The sequence below is a fragment of the Polyodon spathula genome, chromosome 50, assembly GCF_017654505.1.
Source record: "Polyodon spathula isolate WHYD16114869_AA chromosome 50, ASM1765450v1, whole genome shotgun sequence".
NCBI classification, from domain to species: domain Eukaryota; kingdom Metazoa; phylum Chordata; class Actinopteri; order Acipenseriformes; family Polyodontidae; genus Polyodon; species Polyodon spathula.
The window spans coordinates 1,847,108-1,863,307 of NC_054583.1; the positions used below are offsets into that span (position 1 = coordinate 1,847,108).

General features: G+C 46.7%; 2 protein-coding genes across 2 annotated transcripts in view; one reads left to right on the forward strand and one right to left on the reverse strand.

The window, feature by feature from the left end:
• The window catches only part of ccdc189 (coiled-coil domain containing 189), a 3,647-nt gene extending 834 nt beyond the window's left edge, over nt 1-2,813 (forward strand). The window contains exons 2-6 of the mRNA XM_041238735.1: nt 117-187; nt 1,285-1,401; nt 1,641-1,698; nt 1,870-1,950; nt 2,548-2,813. Coding sequence (XP_041094669.1) covers nt 117-187; nt 1,285-1,401; nt 1,641-1,698; nt 1,870-1,950; nt 2,548-2,735 — 515 coding nt within the window. The 3' untranslated portion in view covers nt 2,736-2,813. The remainder of the gene's footprint in view (nt 1-116; nt 188-1,284; nt 1,402-1,640; nt 1,699-1,869; nt 1,951-2,547) is intronic.
• A 3,092-nt stretch (nt 2,814-5,905) lies between these two features.
• On the reverse strand, nt 5,906-13,754 carry phkg2 (phosphorylase kinase, gamma 2 (testis)). Its single transcript, XM_041238757.1, has 10 exons — nt 13,668-13,754; nt 12,459-12,591; nt 12,029-12,204; nt 10,883-10,937; nt 10,585-10,650; nt 10,016-10,179; nt 9,804-9,894; nt 7,932-8,085; nt 6,597-6,722; nt 5,906-6,276 (listed from the first exon to the last, which is right to left on the reverse strand). Exons 2-10 carry the CDS (start codon nt 12,554-12,556, stop codon nt 5,944-5,946), a joined length of 1,263 nt encoding a protein of 420 aa, XP_041094691.1. The 5' UTR covers nt 12,557-12,591; nt 13,668-13,754; the 3' UTR covers nt 5,906-5,943.
• Between the last annotated feature and the right edge of the window lie 2,446 nt (nt 13,755-16,200).

Sequence of the window (16,200 nt, forward strand, 5' to 3'; positions counted from 1 at the left end):
TCACCATTGCTGCAGGCACAGAGACGTTTTACCCGGAGCTGAGGATGTGCTGTACAGTGCGGTAGAGGGCATATTGAACCTGTGTTTATGAGTTCCACGGCTTGTTCTGTTTCTAGAGACCCCGCTGGACAATGAACAGAACTGCTTCCAATACTTCGAAGAGCTGCTGCTGTGCCACTCTGTCAGGGTGAGTGTGTGCGTGCGTGAGTGTGTGTGTGTGCGTGTGTGTGTGTGAGTGACAGGTTTGAAAAGTCTCCAGAATGCCAGTGTGAGTGTGTGTGGTGCACACCCACACTCAGTGTCTCCACTATGAGAGAGTGGTGTGTGTGTGTGTATCTTCACACAGTGAGAGACACGGTGTTCTCTCTCTAAGTGCAGTGTTTGTGTGCCAGTGTGAGTGTGTCTATGCCCCTCTCTATGCCAGTGTGAGTGTGTGTGTGTCTCTCTATGCCAGTGTGAGTGTGTGTCTCTCTATGCCAGTGTGTGTGTGTGTGTGTGTCTCTCTATGCCAGTGTGAGTGTGTGTCTCTCTATGCCAGTGTGTGTGTGTCTCTCTATGCCAGTGTGTGTGTGTGTGTGTGTCTCTCTATGCTAGTGTGTGTGTGAGTGTGTGTCTCTCTATGCCAGTGTGAGTGTCTCTCTATGCCAGTGTGTGTGTGTGTCTCTCTATGCCAGTGTGAGTGTGTGTGTGTGTCTCTCTATGCCAGTGTGAGTGTGTGTCTCTCTATGCCAGTGTGAGTGAGTGTCTCTCTATGCCAGTGTGAGTGTGTGTCTCTCTATGCCAGTGTGAGTGTGAGTGTCTCTCTATGCCAGTGTGAGTGTGTGTCTCTGTCTCTCTATGTGAGTGAATGTCTCTCTATGCCAGTGTGAGTGAGTGTCAGTGTGAGTGTCTCTCTATGCCAGTGTGAGTGTGTGTGTCTCTCTATGCCAGTGTGAGTGAGTGTCTCTCTATGCCAGTGTGAGTGTCTCTCTATGCCAGTGTGAGTGTGTGTCTCTCTATGCCAGTGTGAGTGAGTGTCTCTCTATGCCAGTGTGAGTGTCTCTCTATGCCAGTGTGAGTGTGTGTCTCTCTATGCCAGTGTGAGTGTGTGTCTCTCTATGCCAGTGTGAGTGTGTGTCTCTCTATGCCAGTGTGAGTGAGTGTCTCTCTATGCCAGTGTGAGTGTGTGTGTCTCTCTATGCCAGTGTGAGTGAATGTCTCTCTATGCCAGTGTGAGTGAGTGTCTCTCTATGCCAGTGTGAATGCTACACAGTTGAATTGATTGTGAGCCTCTCCTCTGCTCAGAGACCTCCTTTCAGTGTTGAGCTGTTCAGCCCAGAGCAGGTGGAGATGCTGGCGGAGTTCGTAATCAACACCTACTTCAGACACTTCAAACTCTACAAGTACATGTTCACCCCACAGGTCAGCTGCTTCACACCCTCTCCCCCTCTACCTCTCTCCCCCTCTCCCTGTCTGTCTTAATCTTTCCCTCTCCCTCTCTCCCCCTCTCTCTCCCCCTCTCTCTCTCTCTTCTCTCTCTCTCTCTCTCTCTCTCTCCCCCTCTCTCTCTCTGTCTTAATCTCTCCCTCTCCCTCTCCCTCTCTCCCCCTCTCTCCTTCTCCCCCTCTCCGTCTGTCTTAATCTCTCCCTCTCTCTCTCAGGTGAGACTCGATGTGACTCTGTCCTATACTGGGATGTCTGAAGAGACTGTGGTCCAGGGTAAGTAAATATAACAGTTTAAAAAGCGAATCCGTTTGATTGAAAGCAGCTTTGTACAGTGATTGTTTGTTGTGATTTTATTGCTGTTTTGTTACTCGGATCCGTCTTTGAGCTAAGTAACCGAGCTGAACCGGGCCGAACCAGCAAGTGTCTGACTGTTCTGCATTTCAGATGAGGAGAAAAAACCGTCCTCATCACCGGAGCCCAGTCCAGAAGAGCAGAGCACAGACACAGCCCTGGTGGAGGAACCAGGTACTGCAGCACCATCAGCATCATCATCATTATTATTATTATTATTATTATTATTATTATTATTATTATTATTAATATTGCAATGTTCAGGAGGCAGGAGTTTGAGCAGGGTTAGAAACTCACACTAGCCCTGCTGCTGCTGCTGCACCCAGTCCTGGGGTTCAGAGCTCCCCTCAATGAAGTCTATTATTATTAACATTGCAAATGATCAGGAGCCAGGAGTTTGAGCAGGGTTAGAAACTCACACTAGCCCTGCTGCTGCTGCACCCAGTCCTGGGGTTCAGAGCTCCCCTCAATGAAGTCTGTTTATTATTATTATTATTATTATTATTATTGAGTCATTTATGAGAGGCTTTTATCCAAAGCGACTCGCAGAGACTAGGGGGGGTGAACTCTGCATCATTATCAACTGCTGCTGCTGCAGAGTCTCTTCCAATAGGACCGCGTTTGTTTGACGTCTCGTCCGAAGGACGGAGCACAAGGAGGTGAAGCGACTCGCTCAGGGTCACACACACACACACACACACACACACACACAGCGAGGCAGTGGCTGAGCCGGGATTTGATTTTTGACGAGTCTTTCTCTCTCTCTCTCAGGCCCCTCCCCCAGGGCGGAGCTGAGGCAGTACATCCAATCGGAGCTCAGCGCGGAGGTCAGCAGACTGCAGGCGTCGCTGGGGGAGAAACTGAGGCTGAATGCAGAGGCCCTGAGCAACAAGCTGACTCAGCTGGAGGAGAGGAGCGCGGGGCAGAGAGACAAGAGAGACAAGGGGAAGAAGAAATAACACACCCTCTCCCCCTCCACCCCCTCCCTCTCCAACACTAATATAAAACCCTGGACAGAGCTACAGCAGCTACCCAACACAGTGGCGTCTATAGAAAGCTGTAATCTAGTGCGCTGGCATTGCCCGCTGTGTGCTGGGCAGAGCCTGGCTGTGCTGTGCTGTACACAGGGCAATGCTGGCAGGACCGCACTGTATAACACTGATATAAAACCCTGGATAGAACTACAGCAGCTACCCAACACAGTGGCGTCTATAGAAAGCTGTAATCTAGTGCGCTGGCATTGCCCGCTGTGTGCTGGGCAGAGCCTGGCTGTGCTGTGCTGTACACAGGGCAATGCTGGCAGGACCGCACTGTATAACACTGATATAAAACCCTGGACAGAACTACAGCAGCTACCCAACACAGCGGCGTCTATAGAAAGCTGTAATCTAGTGCGCTGGCATTGCCCGCTGTGTGCTGGGCAGAGCCTGGCTGTGCTGTGCTGTACACAGGGCAATGCTGGCAGGACCGCACTGTATAACACTGATATAAAACCCTGGACAGAACTACAGCAGCTACCCAACACAGCGGCGTCTATAGAAAGCTGTAATCTAGTGCGCTGGCATTGCCCGCTGTGTGCTGGGCAGAGCCTGGCTGTGCTGTGCTGTACACAGGGCAATGCTGGCAGGACCGCACTGTATAACACTGATATAAAACCCTGGACAGAACTACAGCAGCTACCCAACACAGTGGCGTCTATAGAAAGCTGTAATCTAGTGCGCTGGCATTGCCCGCTGTGTGCTGGGCAGAGCCTGGCTGTGCTGTGCTGTACACAGGGCAATGCTGGCAGGACCGCACTGTATAACACTGATATAAAACCCTGGACAGAACTACAGCAGCTACCCAACACAGCGGCGTCTATAGAAAGCTGTAATCTAGTGTGCTGGCATTGCCCGCTGTGTGCTGGGCAGAGCCTGGCTGTGCTGTGCTGTACACAGGGCAATGCTGGCAGGACCGCACTGTATAACACTGATATAAAACCCTGGACAGAACTACAGCAGCTACCCAATGCATGCAAAAACCCACAATAATAAAAGTGTGTACCAAGAGCTGTGCACTCAATTAACTTTATTATAATACGCAGATATATATATATATATATATTCATTTTTACAGTTACCACACATTCAATGATTGCTAATTAAACACATTTTTGCAGGCAAGAGCACACGAGCAGACCGAACAATATTAAAATTTTAGCTGACCAACCAACGATTAGTCATTTTGTAACACGGTGCTTCATGCTAGTAAACCGTTTCTCTGTCTTAATTCACGATATTCTGCAGACTTGTGTCCCACAGTTTAAATACAGCATCTACCCCCCCAACCCCCCCCCCCGAAAAAATAAAATAAATAATGCTTTCAAATTAGTTTTTGAACAGTTTTATATTTATTGTGATACTGTAGAGAAGTTGTCATTATTCACGTTAATATACTGACCTACAAAAAATAGTAATTATCCCGGATATTATTATTATTATTATTATTATTAATTATTATTATCTTATTATTATATTAGGGTTACTGACCACATCATATGTACTATAAAATGAAAAAAAAAAAAAAAAAAAAATTATTGAAAAATAATCAGTCAATGATACATTCAGGCAAGCACCTGACTAAAACTATATAATAATGCCCCACCCAAAGTCATACTGCTTTCATTCAGTGAATGTTTGTTTGGCTGACTGCAGGGTAGCGAGGGGTGTGCAGGACTCGCAGTGCGAGAGAAACGGGGTTCGAGTCGCAGTTGTGCGAGAGGTTTGTGTTCACATTGCTGGGGGTTTTACAGTAACTGGATCTAGGTATTTGAGGTTCTCTCCCGTACGCAGCTGGCTCATCACGCAGGCTGTCTGAGGGGGTTTCGTGCAGAGTTTCTGACTGAATGTTTTTGAAGTTCTGGATGAATGTACCTGGAATATCACAAGAACAACTCAACACAAACACAGACACTTCCAATATATCTCTCTCAAACACACACACACACACAGACACTTCCAATAGATCTCTCTCTCTCACACACACACACACCCACTTCCAATAGATCTCTCTCTCACACACACACACACAGACACTTCCAACAGATCTCTCTCACACACACAGACACTTCCAACAGATCTCTCTCACACACACAGACACTTCCAATAGATCTCTCTCTCACACACACACACACACACACTTCCAATAGATCTCTCTCTCACACACACACTTCTCTCTCTCTCACACACACACACACACACTTCCAACAGATCTCTCTCACACACACAGACACTTCCAATACATCTCTCTCACACACACACTTCCAATATATCTCTCTCACACACACACACACACACTTCCAATAGATCTCTCTCTCACACACACACACACACTCTCCTCACACACACACTTCCAACAGATCTCTCTCTACACACAGACACTTCCAATAGATCTCTCTCACACACACACACACTTCCAATAGATCTCTCTCACACAGACACTTCCAATAGATCTCTCTCACACAGACACTTCCAATAGATCTCTCTCACACACACACACTTCCAATAGATCTCTCTCACACACACAGACACTTCCAATAGATCTCTCTCACACACAGACACTTCCAGTAAGAGAGTGTCACAACAGCTCGTTGTTGTCTGTCAAACAGGAGGAGTTGTGGGTCTCTCACACACAGAGACATGAGCGTGTCCAAAGTATATCTCTCACACACACAACACTTCCAAAGAGATCTCTCTCTCAAAACACACACACTGTAGGGTATATATCTATTTTTAGGTACCACATTAATGTATATATATATTCTATCTATCTATCTATCTATCTCACACACACACTGATAGATAGACAATTCCTATTTCTTTTTAAAATCAGTTTCTAGTTCCTTCAATTTATATTTTAGAGTTGTAATAATAATAATAATAATAATAAAATAAAAATCCCTTGATCGTTCAGCGACTTTCAATTGAAGCCAGACGAAAGTTAACTTCGCAGTGTTTGTTTGTTCTTCACAACATAAGAAGTCACCTTCAGGGTGGGGGGGGGGGGGGGGGGGTGGGAGGTGAACTGTGGGAACTTGAACTAAAATTTGTCAGAAAAAAAGGAATTGAACTCGAACACTGTGAAGTGAAAGAAGACAAACACAAAAAAAAAAAAAAAAAAAAAACAGTTTTAAAAATGCGAATGTATCCGATCAGAAGCTCCAGTAGCGGCCCTCGGCCCTGCCTCGGGCTCCACGCTCAGGAACACCCCCTCGCTCGCCTGCTCCTCGGACCCCAGCAACATCAGCACAGCTTTGGGGCTGTTTTCAAACAGCGCCGCCCGGTTCTGGCTCTCCCCCTTCTTCACCCAGTGCCCGTAGATTCGGAAGGCACATGCGTCGATCAGCTTGCGCACCCCCTTCAGGGCGTAGGGGTCCCGCGCCAGGACCTCCTTCGTCAGGGGCCGCGCGCCACGGTAACTGTGATAGATCCGGATCGAGGCCAGGACTGTGAGAGCCAGCACCTGAGAGAGAGGGGGGGGGGGGAAGGGGAGAGAGGAGAAGAGGGAAGAGGAGAGGGAGGGAGGGAAAGGGAAGGAGAGGAGGATGAGAGGGGAGGGCAGAGAAGGAGAGGAGAGGAGAGGGGAGGGGAAGAGAGGGAAGAGGGTGTTAGTGCAATTTACATTGGGGAGAGAGGGGGAGACAGAGAATTAACACCATGTCACAGGAGAGGAGAGAAGGAATCAATTTAACATGAACAGAGCAGAGGAGAGAGAGAGAAGAGAGGAGAAAAGATGTATTGAATGATGGAGTTGCCAGGTCTTGCTCGCTCGCTCGCTCTCACCCTGAATTTCCTGTAGGGGCTGAAGGTTCGAACCTCCTCCCTCTCGTAGCGTCTGAAGAAGGCGTGAGCGAGGGCCTGGTCCGCGCTGAGGCGTTGAGCCGGGTCCACTACCAAGAGACGAGACACCTGAGAGAGACGAGGGGAGAGGAGAGGAGCGGCTTCAAACACACTCACACACAGCGCCGCGAGACTCCGTCCTGTCCATTGTGAACCTGGACTGGGTGAGACTGCTGTGCAACAGGAGTCTGATTCCCATCCCTGCAATAATAATGCTGGTTATCATCACAGGGATGGGAATCAGACTCCCACTGTGCAGCAGTGTGATCCAGTCCTGCTATCACTAGGAGTTTAATAATCAGACTCCCGCTGCACAGCAGTGTGATCCAGGCCTGCTTTCACTAGGAGTTTAATAATCAGACTCCCGCTGCACAGCAGTGTGATCCAGTCCTGGTTTCACTAGGAGTTTAATAATCAGACTCCCGCTGCACAGCAGTGTGATCCAGTCCTGGTTTCACTAGGAGTTTAATAATCAGACTCCCGCTGCACAGCAGTGTGATCCAGTCCTGCTTTCACTAGGAGTTTAATAATCAGACTCCCGCTGCACAGCAGTGTGATCCAGTCCTGCTTTCACTAGGAGTTTAATAATCAGACTCCCGCTGCACAGCAGTGTGATCCAGTCCTGGTTTCACTAGGAGTTTAATAATCAGACTCCCGCTGCACAGCAGTGTGATCCAGTCCTGCTTTCACTAGGAGTTTAATAATCAGACTCCCGCTGCACAGCAGTGTGATCCAGTCCTGCTTTCACTAGGAGTTTAATAATCAGACTCCCGCTGCACAGCAGTGTGATCCAGTCCTGCTTTCACTAGGAGTTTAATAATCAGACTCCCGTTGCACAGCAGTGTGATCCAGTCCTGCTTTCACTAGGAGTTTAATAATCAGACACACCTGAGCTTGTTACCTATTATTATTATTATTATTATTGAGTCATTTATCAGAGGCTTTTATTCAAAGCGACTCGCAGAGACTAGGAGGGTGAACTCTGCATCATCAACAAATGCTGCTGCTGCAGAGTCTCTTCCAATAGGACCTCGTTTGTTTGACGTCTCGTCCGAATGACGGAGCACAAGGAGGTGAAGTGACCCGCTCAGGGTCACACACACACACAACACACACACACACACACACACGAGTCAGTGGCTGAGCCGGGATTTGAACCTCCTGGTATCGAGACCCCTTTTCTTTAACCCCTAGAGCAGCAAGACCTCCTACACACACTGGGGGCTGATCAAGCTGGTAGTAAAACCTGGACTGGGTGACGAGCCCCCCCCGGCTCACCAGGTCCTTGACGTTGTCGGAGCGGTCGGCCCATTCTGGAGTGTCCAGGCTGTAGCGCCCTTCCATGATCATCCTCAACATCAGCATCTGCTTCCGGTGCCAGAAGGGGGGCGAGCCAGCGAGCAGAGTGAACATGATCACCCCACACGCCCAGCTAGAGAGAGAGAGAGAGAGAGTGAGAACATGATCACCCCACACGCCCAGCTAGAGAGAGAGAGAGAACATGATCACCCCACACGCCCAGCTAGAGAGAGAGAGAGAACATGATCACCCCACACGCCCAGCTAGAGAGAGAGAGAGAACATGATCACCCCACACGCCCAGCTAGAGAGAGAGAGAACATGATCACCCCACACGCCCAGCTAGAGAGAGAGAGAGAAAATGATCACCCCACACGCCCAGCTAGAGAGAGAGAGAGAACATGATCACCCCACACGCCCAGCTAGAGAGAGAGAGAACATGATCACCCCACACGCCCAGCTAGAGAGAGAGAGAGAACATGATCACCCCACACGCCCAGCTAGAGAGAGAGAGAGAACATGATCACCCCACACGCCCAGCTAGAGAGAGAGAGAGACATGATCACCCCACACGCCCAGCTAGAGAGAGAGAGAGAACATGATCACCCCACACGCCCAGCTAGAGAGAGAGACATGATCACCCCACACGCCCAGCTAGAGAGAGAGAGAGAGAGAACATGATCACCCCACACGCCCAGCTAGAGAGAGAGAGAGAACATGATCACCCCACACGCCCAGCTAGAGAGAGAGAGAGAACATGATCACCCCACACGCCCAGCTAGAGAGAGAGAGAACATGATCACCCCACACGCCCAGCTAGAGAGAGAGAGAGAACATGATCACCCCACACGCCCAGCTAGAGAGAGAGAGAGAACATGATCACCCCACACGCCCAGCTAGAGAGAGAGAGAGAGAGAACATGATCACCCCACACGCCCAGCTAGAGAGAGAGAGAGAACATGATCACCCCACACGCCCAGCTAGAGAGAGAGAGAGAACATGATCACCCCACACGCCCAGCTAGAGAGAGAGAGAGAACATGATCACCCCACATGCCCAGCTAGAGAGAGAGAGAACATGATCACCCCACACGCCCAGCTAGAGAGAGAGAGAGAACATGATCACCCCACACGCCCAGCTAGAGAGAGAACATGATCACCCCACATGCCCAGCTAGAGAGAGAGAGAACATGATCACCCCACACGCCCAGCTAGAGAGAGAGAGAGAACATGATCACCCCACACGCCCAGCTAGAGAGAGAGAGAGAGAACATGATCACCCCACACGCCCAGCTAGAGAGAGAGAGAGAACATGATCACCCCACACGCCCAGCTAGAGAGAGAGAGAGAACATGATCACCCCACACGCCCAGCTAGAGAGAGAGAGAGAACATGATCACCCCACACGCCCAGCTAGAGAGAGAGAGAGAACATGATCACCCCACACGCCCAGCTAGAGAGAGAGAGAGAACATGATCACCCCACACGCCCAGATAGAGAGAGAGAGAGAACATGATCACCCCACACGCCCAGATAGAGAGAGAGAGAGAACATGATCACCCCACACGCCCAGCTAGAGAGAGAGAGAGAACATGATCACCCCACACGCCCAGCTAGAGAGAGAGAGAGAGAGAGAACATGATCACCCCACACGCCCAGCTAGAGAGAGAGAGAGAACATGATCATCCCACACGCCCAGCTAGAGAGAGAGAGAGAACATGATCACCCCACACGCCCAGCTAGAGAGAGAACATGATCACCCCACATGCCCAGCTAGAGAGAACATGATCACCCCACACGTCCAGCTAGAGAGAGGGAGAGAGAGACAGCGCAGTGAGAGAGAGACTACTCACAGGTCCACCTCCTTGCTGTATCCAGGGTGAGTCTCATCCATGGAGCACTGAAGGATCTCTGGAGCCAGGTAGCCGGGAGTCCCACACAGCTCTGAGAGACAGGGGGTGGGGGAAGGCGGGTTACTGAGGAAAGCATCACACTCTACCCCCTCCCTCTACCCTAGACTGAAGTCATACAGTCTGTTCTCACTCCCTCTCCCCTCTCCCCTCACCTCGGAGTCTCTCATCGGGCTGCAGCTGGCAGGAGAATCCGAAGTCGGACAGCTTGATGTTGCCCTCGTTGTCCAGCAGGATGTTCTCTGGCTTCAGGTCCCTGTGCACGATGCTGTGAGAGTGGAGGTACAGTACCGCCTGCAGGAGCGCGTGCATCATACTCCTGAAGGGGGCGACGACGATACAGTTTCTGAGTGAACGCTTGAAACTCAGGATGAACTACATAATATACAGCTGTGCAAGATCCACTTAATAAACAAAGGCAGAAAACAACACAAAACAGACAGAGACAGAGATACAAACACACAGACAGACACAAACACACACACACACACAGATACAAACACACAGACAGAGACAGAAACACACAGACAGAGACAGAAACACACAGAGACACAAACACAAACACACACAGACACAAACACAAACACACACAGACACACACACAGACACAGAGACAGAAACACACACAGACACAAACACAGACACAGACACAGAGACAGAAACACACAGAGATACAAACACACACACAGACGCACACACAGACAGACAGAGAGCCGTTCGCTACCTGGTCTCTTTCTCGCTCAGAGTCACTTTCTCAGTCAGGTAATCAAACAGCTCCCCTCTCCTCATTCTGAGCGGCACAAACAAGAATACAAAATTAAAAAAAAAATAATGTTTTTGGACCCCTGTGGGAATTCAGCTGCAAACATTAACTTTCAAGAAACCTCGAATCCAGTAACATCTAACTAAGACATCACTTCCTGCGCTGTAGGTCGCGCTGCTCGAACTGTGAGCGAGCCGGATTTAAACTGAAAACCAAGACAAAAAAATAAATAAATAAACGACGAGAGAGGAATACTCACAGATCAAAGACAAGGAATATGAAGGTGGAGGATTCATAGGAATCGATAAGGGAAACTGAAAGAGAAAAAACACACGAGATTCACAGCAGCCCAAACTAGAGCTGCTCTGCTTGACTCAGTTTAGTTTCAGTAACGCTGATGAAGGCACTAGAGCCCCAAACTAGAGCTGCTCTGCTGGACTCAGTTTAGTTTCAGTAACGCTGATGAAGGCACTAGAGCCCCAAACTAGAGCTGCTCTGCTGGACTCAGTTTAGTTTCAGTAACGCTGACGAAGGCACTAGAGCCCCAAACTAGAGCTGCTCTGCTGGACTCAGTTTAGTTTCAATAGCGCTGATGAAGGCACTATAGCCCCAAACTAGAGCTGCTCTGCTTGACTCAGTTTAGTTTCAGTAACGCTGATGAAGACACTAGAGCCCAAACGCTGCTCTGCTTGACTCAGTTTAGTTTCAGTAACACTGATGAAGGCACTAGAGCCCAAACTAGAGCTGCTCTGCTGGACTCAGTTTAGTTTCAATAACGCTGATGAAGGCACTAGAGCCCAAACGCTGCTCTGCTTGACTCAGTTTAGTTTCAGTAACGCTGATGAAGGCACTAGAGCCCCAAACTAGAGCTGCTCTGCTTGACTCAGTTTAGTTTCAAGCTGATGAAGGCACTAGAGCCCCAAACTAGAGCTGCTCTGCTTGACTGAATAATATACAGGGGGTTATCTTGACTATTTTATTATTTTTGCTGAGATTCACAAGGGAACATTATTCAGCAGCTTTCACTGGACTCTATGAAGCTGAGGGAGTTCATTCTATATAGAGGGGGTGCAATTCAATATGTTAACAAGGGAACATTATTCAGCAGCTTTCACTGGACTCTATGAAGCTGAGTGAGTTCATTCTATATAGAGGGGGTGCAATTCAATATGTTAACAAGGGAACATTATTCAGCAGCTTTCACTGGACTCTATGAAGCTGAGGGAGTTCATTCTATATAGAGGGGGTGCAATTCAATATGTTAACAAGGGAACATTATTCAGCAGCTTTCACTGGACTCTATGAAGCTGAGTGAGTTCATTCTATATAGAGGATGATGCAAAACTTTTGGCCAGTGCAGGGTGCAGGGTGCAGGGTGCGGGGTGCAGAGTGCAGGGTCACTCACTGATAGAGGCGTGTCCTGCCACTTTCTTCAGCACGTCGATCTCCTTCATAGTGGAGCTCCTGACCTCGTCCAGCTGCTGGGGGCTCATCCTCTCGGGGGTGATCTCGATAATCTTCACCGCGTACTCCTGCCCGGTGTGCTTGTGAACACAGCGCCGCACCACGCTGCTCACTCCCCTAGAACACACACACACACACACCGGGATGGGAATCAGACTCCTGTCGTACAGCAGCGTCGCCCAGTCCAGGTTTTACTAGCAGCTTGATCAGCCCCAGTGTGTCTAGGCAACAAGCTCAGGTGTGACTGATTATTAAACGCGAAACCAGGGAGTGGATCACACTGCTGTGCAGCGGGAGTCCGATTCCCAGCCCTGTGAGACTGCCCTTCTCTCCGCCCCGCTATGCCTCTCTGGCTCCCCCTGCTGGCTCACCTGCCGATGACCTCTTTGGGCTCATATTTCTGGTAGAATTCCTTGGCTCCAGCCCAGTCTGGCAATTCATCTTCCAGCTGCAGTTCTCTGGTCATCATGAGAGGTGTTCTGCACCAGTGACAATCCCAACTAGCTGAAAATAATAATAATAATAATAAATCTTTTTTTATTATATGATTTTTCTTTAATAGCTGATCTACACATTGGGCAGGGCTGGCAGACGACTTTGTCCCAAACTCTCCCTCTCGCGCCCCCCGTGCATTCTGGGAAGCGCAGTCCTGCTGTCCCAAACTCTCCCTCTCGCGCCCCCCGTGCATTCTGGGAAGCGCAGTCCTGCTGTCCCAAACTCTCCCTCTCGCGCCCCCCGTGCATTCTGGGAAGTGTAGTCGTGTTGCTCTCAATTACTGGGAACCAGACCCTTCCCAAACTTGAACTGATAATTTGCTTAATTCAGACCTTTTCACTTGTTTTCAGCTCTTAGACCCCCCGTGCATTCTGGGAAGCGCAGTCCTGCTGTGCATATTTCAAGTTAGCTGTAACATTTGATAAGTTCAAGAGCTGAAAACCAGTAGAAAGGTCTAATTAAGCAAATTATCATTCAATGAAGCGCAGTCCTGTTGTCCCAATTGAGTGCTGGGTTGGAATCAAAACCAGCAGCCACAGGGGGTCCCCAGGACGAGTTTGAGAAGCCCTGCATACTGGGAAGGACACGTGGAAGACGAGCAAGCTAACAGAAACACCCCCCCCCCCCCAAAAAAGCGATGGGAAAAAATAAAAATATTAATTAATAAATAAATATATCTGGTTTTGTGTCTCAAACTACATTTTTCCGTCTATTTTCAACATTTCATGCAGTAGAGTGTGAGGGAGAGAGAGAGAGAAAGAGGGAGAGAGGGGAGAGAGGGAGAGGGAGAGAGAAATTACTTCCCAAGGACAACTCATTAACTCTCGACCCAAAAACCTTGACTTTTGGTCGGTCGGTGGCTCCCCATCTTGCTCAAAACTCTGTGGGACCTTTCCTGCTTCGGCTCGTTCGATTGTATTTGTGGGGGGGCAGGGGGGGGGGGTTTTTCGCTACCCTTTTTTATTTATAATTGCTTTTATTTAATCCTAGACCAAAACCCAGAGTTTCTCTCCCTCCCAGATTTCCACCTTGTAAGTACGAGAGAGAGAGAGGGAGGGTGAGAGAGAGAGACAGACAGTTCTTACCTTAATCGTTGTGTTTTCTTTCGGATATTCTCGTCTCCCAAGTTTTATTAACTTCCCAAAAAAAATCTCAGGGTCACCCCGAACCGAAAAAAATCTCAGGGTCCAACTTCTGTCTGAAGAAAATGGCGCAAAATCACACCGCGTTCGCCTTTGCAAATTAAATAATAACTAATAATAATAATAATAATAATAATAATAATAATAATAATAATAATAATATTAGCGAGATACGTTATTTATTATTAATATTATTCTTATGACGAACAAAACAAAAACTCAAACCCCCGAAATAACAGATCGGTCTGTTCCAGTGCAAACTGCAATGCTGTGGCTCGGATTTCAAGTATTAAGAGTCGTGACCCGACCTCAAAAGCTACGATAAAAACATTAAATCTAATCTAATCTAATACATTTATATAATTAAAACCGCAACCCATATTCAAATTATTAATATACTAAATCAAAAACACGACAACTACGTGATCAGAATTATTTAAACCGGCATTCAAATAACTGCAGTACCAGAGTCAGTGAATTAATTATATACCAGTGTTTCCTGAAGGTGGTTTATCTTTGTAAATGTAAATGGTAAAAAAATATATATATATATATATATTAGAAACATTAATATATAAATTTCATTAATTAAATAAATTATATAATATCGTATAGTGACCTCTTTTATATAAACAGTTTAATTTAGATAAATTGTTAAATCGTTTTGAAACAGTTCGGTCTGCCCATATTAAGACTGGGCCCAATATTAGATTTTAAATTAATTATCTAAATTTAGTTTTTTTTTTTAAGGGTACAGTTTTAGATTTAAATATAAACGGGTCAAGAGTCTAAACCCGCCGTTGTCAACAAAACGACCATGATTTTGGCTTTGCTTCCTTAATCTGTCAAAAACGACGAAAACAAAAAACAAGAAATCCTTATTTTTTTTTTTTTTTATGTGAGAAAAAAAAAAAAAAAATTCCTTCGCTCCAGAAATTAACCGCCAGCCACAGTTTTTGGTTATTAAAACATATATATTTTTTGTACAAAAACCAAAACAAACAAAACAAACAACAAAAAAAAAAAAACCCCGTTAATTATTGTTATTTGGCGATTTTTTCCCCCGCAGTCTTCTGTGAGGCCTCGGGGTCAGAGTAAGAGCTGTGGCCGGATTCGGAGGCTCCTACCCTGGGAGAGAGAGGAGAAAGGAGCCGGTTGTTTTTTTTTTTTAAATGCATACATTACAAACCAGAATGCAACTGTAAGTATACTCTTATAGATATATATTAACGATGTTTAATTATATATTCAATTTTTAAAAAATAAAAATCCTGCGCAAATACAACGAATACAATAAAACAATGATTGCAAAATTGTGTCTCGACTCGATTTAAATCTAAATTTAAATGAAGGACCTTGATAAAAAAATAAATAAATGTATATACATATATATATATATATAATACCAATTCTGATCTGCAGCCTTAATGTCAAAACAACAACATTTAATGTAAAGAAATTTCTATTGGAAAAAAAATAATTGCAATACTATCAGAATTGATTGACGCGTCGATCAGCCAATAAGGATTTCAGCTGTGGAACGAACACCCAATCAAAACGGGTAACTCCAACGTTCTCTCCCACGCCTGGGCGGGCCCTCGTCTCAGCCAATCAAAGGATCCCTTTTTTTTTTTTTTTTTTTTTTTTTTTGTCTTTACAAATACAGAATTCGCTTGGTCGGTGACGCGTCACTGCCGCTTAGCCAACCAGCGGCTGGGGTGAATATAGAGGCGTGTTCTTGCATTATAGCCTATGGGAGTTCTCCTGATGCACTGCTAATTCACTGTCTCCCCCCCAATCTCTGGTCTTACCCCAGGCAGGTGTCATATTTGTAAAGGTAAAACAAAATTTTGACCCCCAAATCTCCAAAGCAGGGGGATGAACCTTAACCAATCAGAGACCAGCTTTCCAAATGCGAGATGACCTGGTAAAGCCAGGTCTAAAAATCTATGGTTCTGCTTATCAACCTTAATTGCAGCTATCTCTGGTTAGAAGAAGTTTGTAATGTTTGTTGTATGGACAATTGTGGAAAATTAACCCATCTGAAATGTCTTTATAATATATAGCACTAGACCCTGATATTGATGAGACACAGCCCTCAAATGTCTTTATAATAGACAGCACAAGACCCTGATATTGATGAGATCCAGCCCTCTGAAATGTCTTTATAATATACAGCACTAGACCCTGATATTGATGAGATCCAGCCCTCTGAAATGTCTTTATAATATACAGCACTAGACCCTGATATTGATGAGATCCAGCCCTCTGAAATGTCTTTATAATATACAGCACTAGACCCTGATATTGATGAGATCCAGCCCTCTGAAATGTCTTTATAATATACAGCACTAGACCCTGATATTGATGAGACACAGCCCTCTGAAATGTCTTTATAATATACAGCACTAGACCCTGATATTGATGAGATCCAGCCCTCTGAAATGTCTTTATAATATACAGCACTAGACCCTGA

Coding starts and splice junctions, on each gene's coding strand:
- phkg2 (XM_041238757.1), bottom strand. CDS start 12,556: ATGATGACCAGAGAACTGCAGCTGGAAGATGAATTGCCAGACTGGGCT. Junction 8,086..9,803: donor TACAGCAAGGAGGTGGACCT/GTGAGTAGTCTC, acceptor CTCTCTCTCTAG/CTGGGCGTGTGGGGTGATCA. Junction 6,277..6,596: donor GCCCCTACAGGAAATTCAGG/GTGAGAGCGAGC, acceptor CCTCTCTCTCAG/GTGCTGGCTCTCACAGTCCT.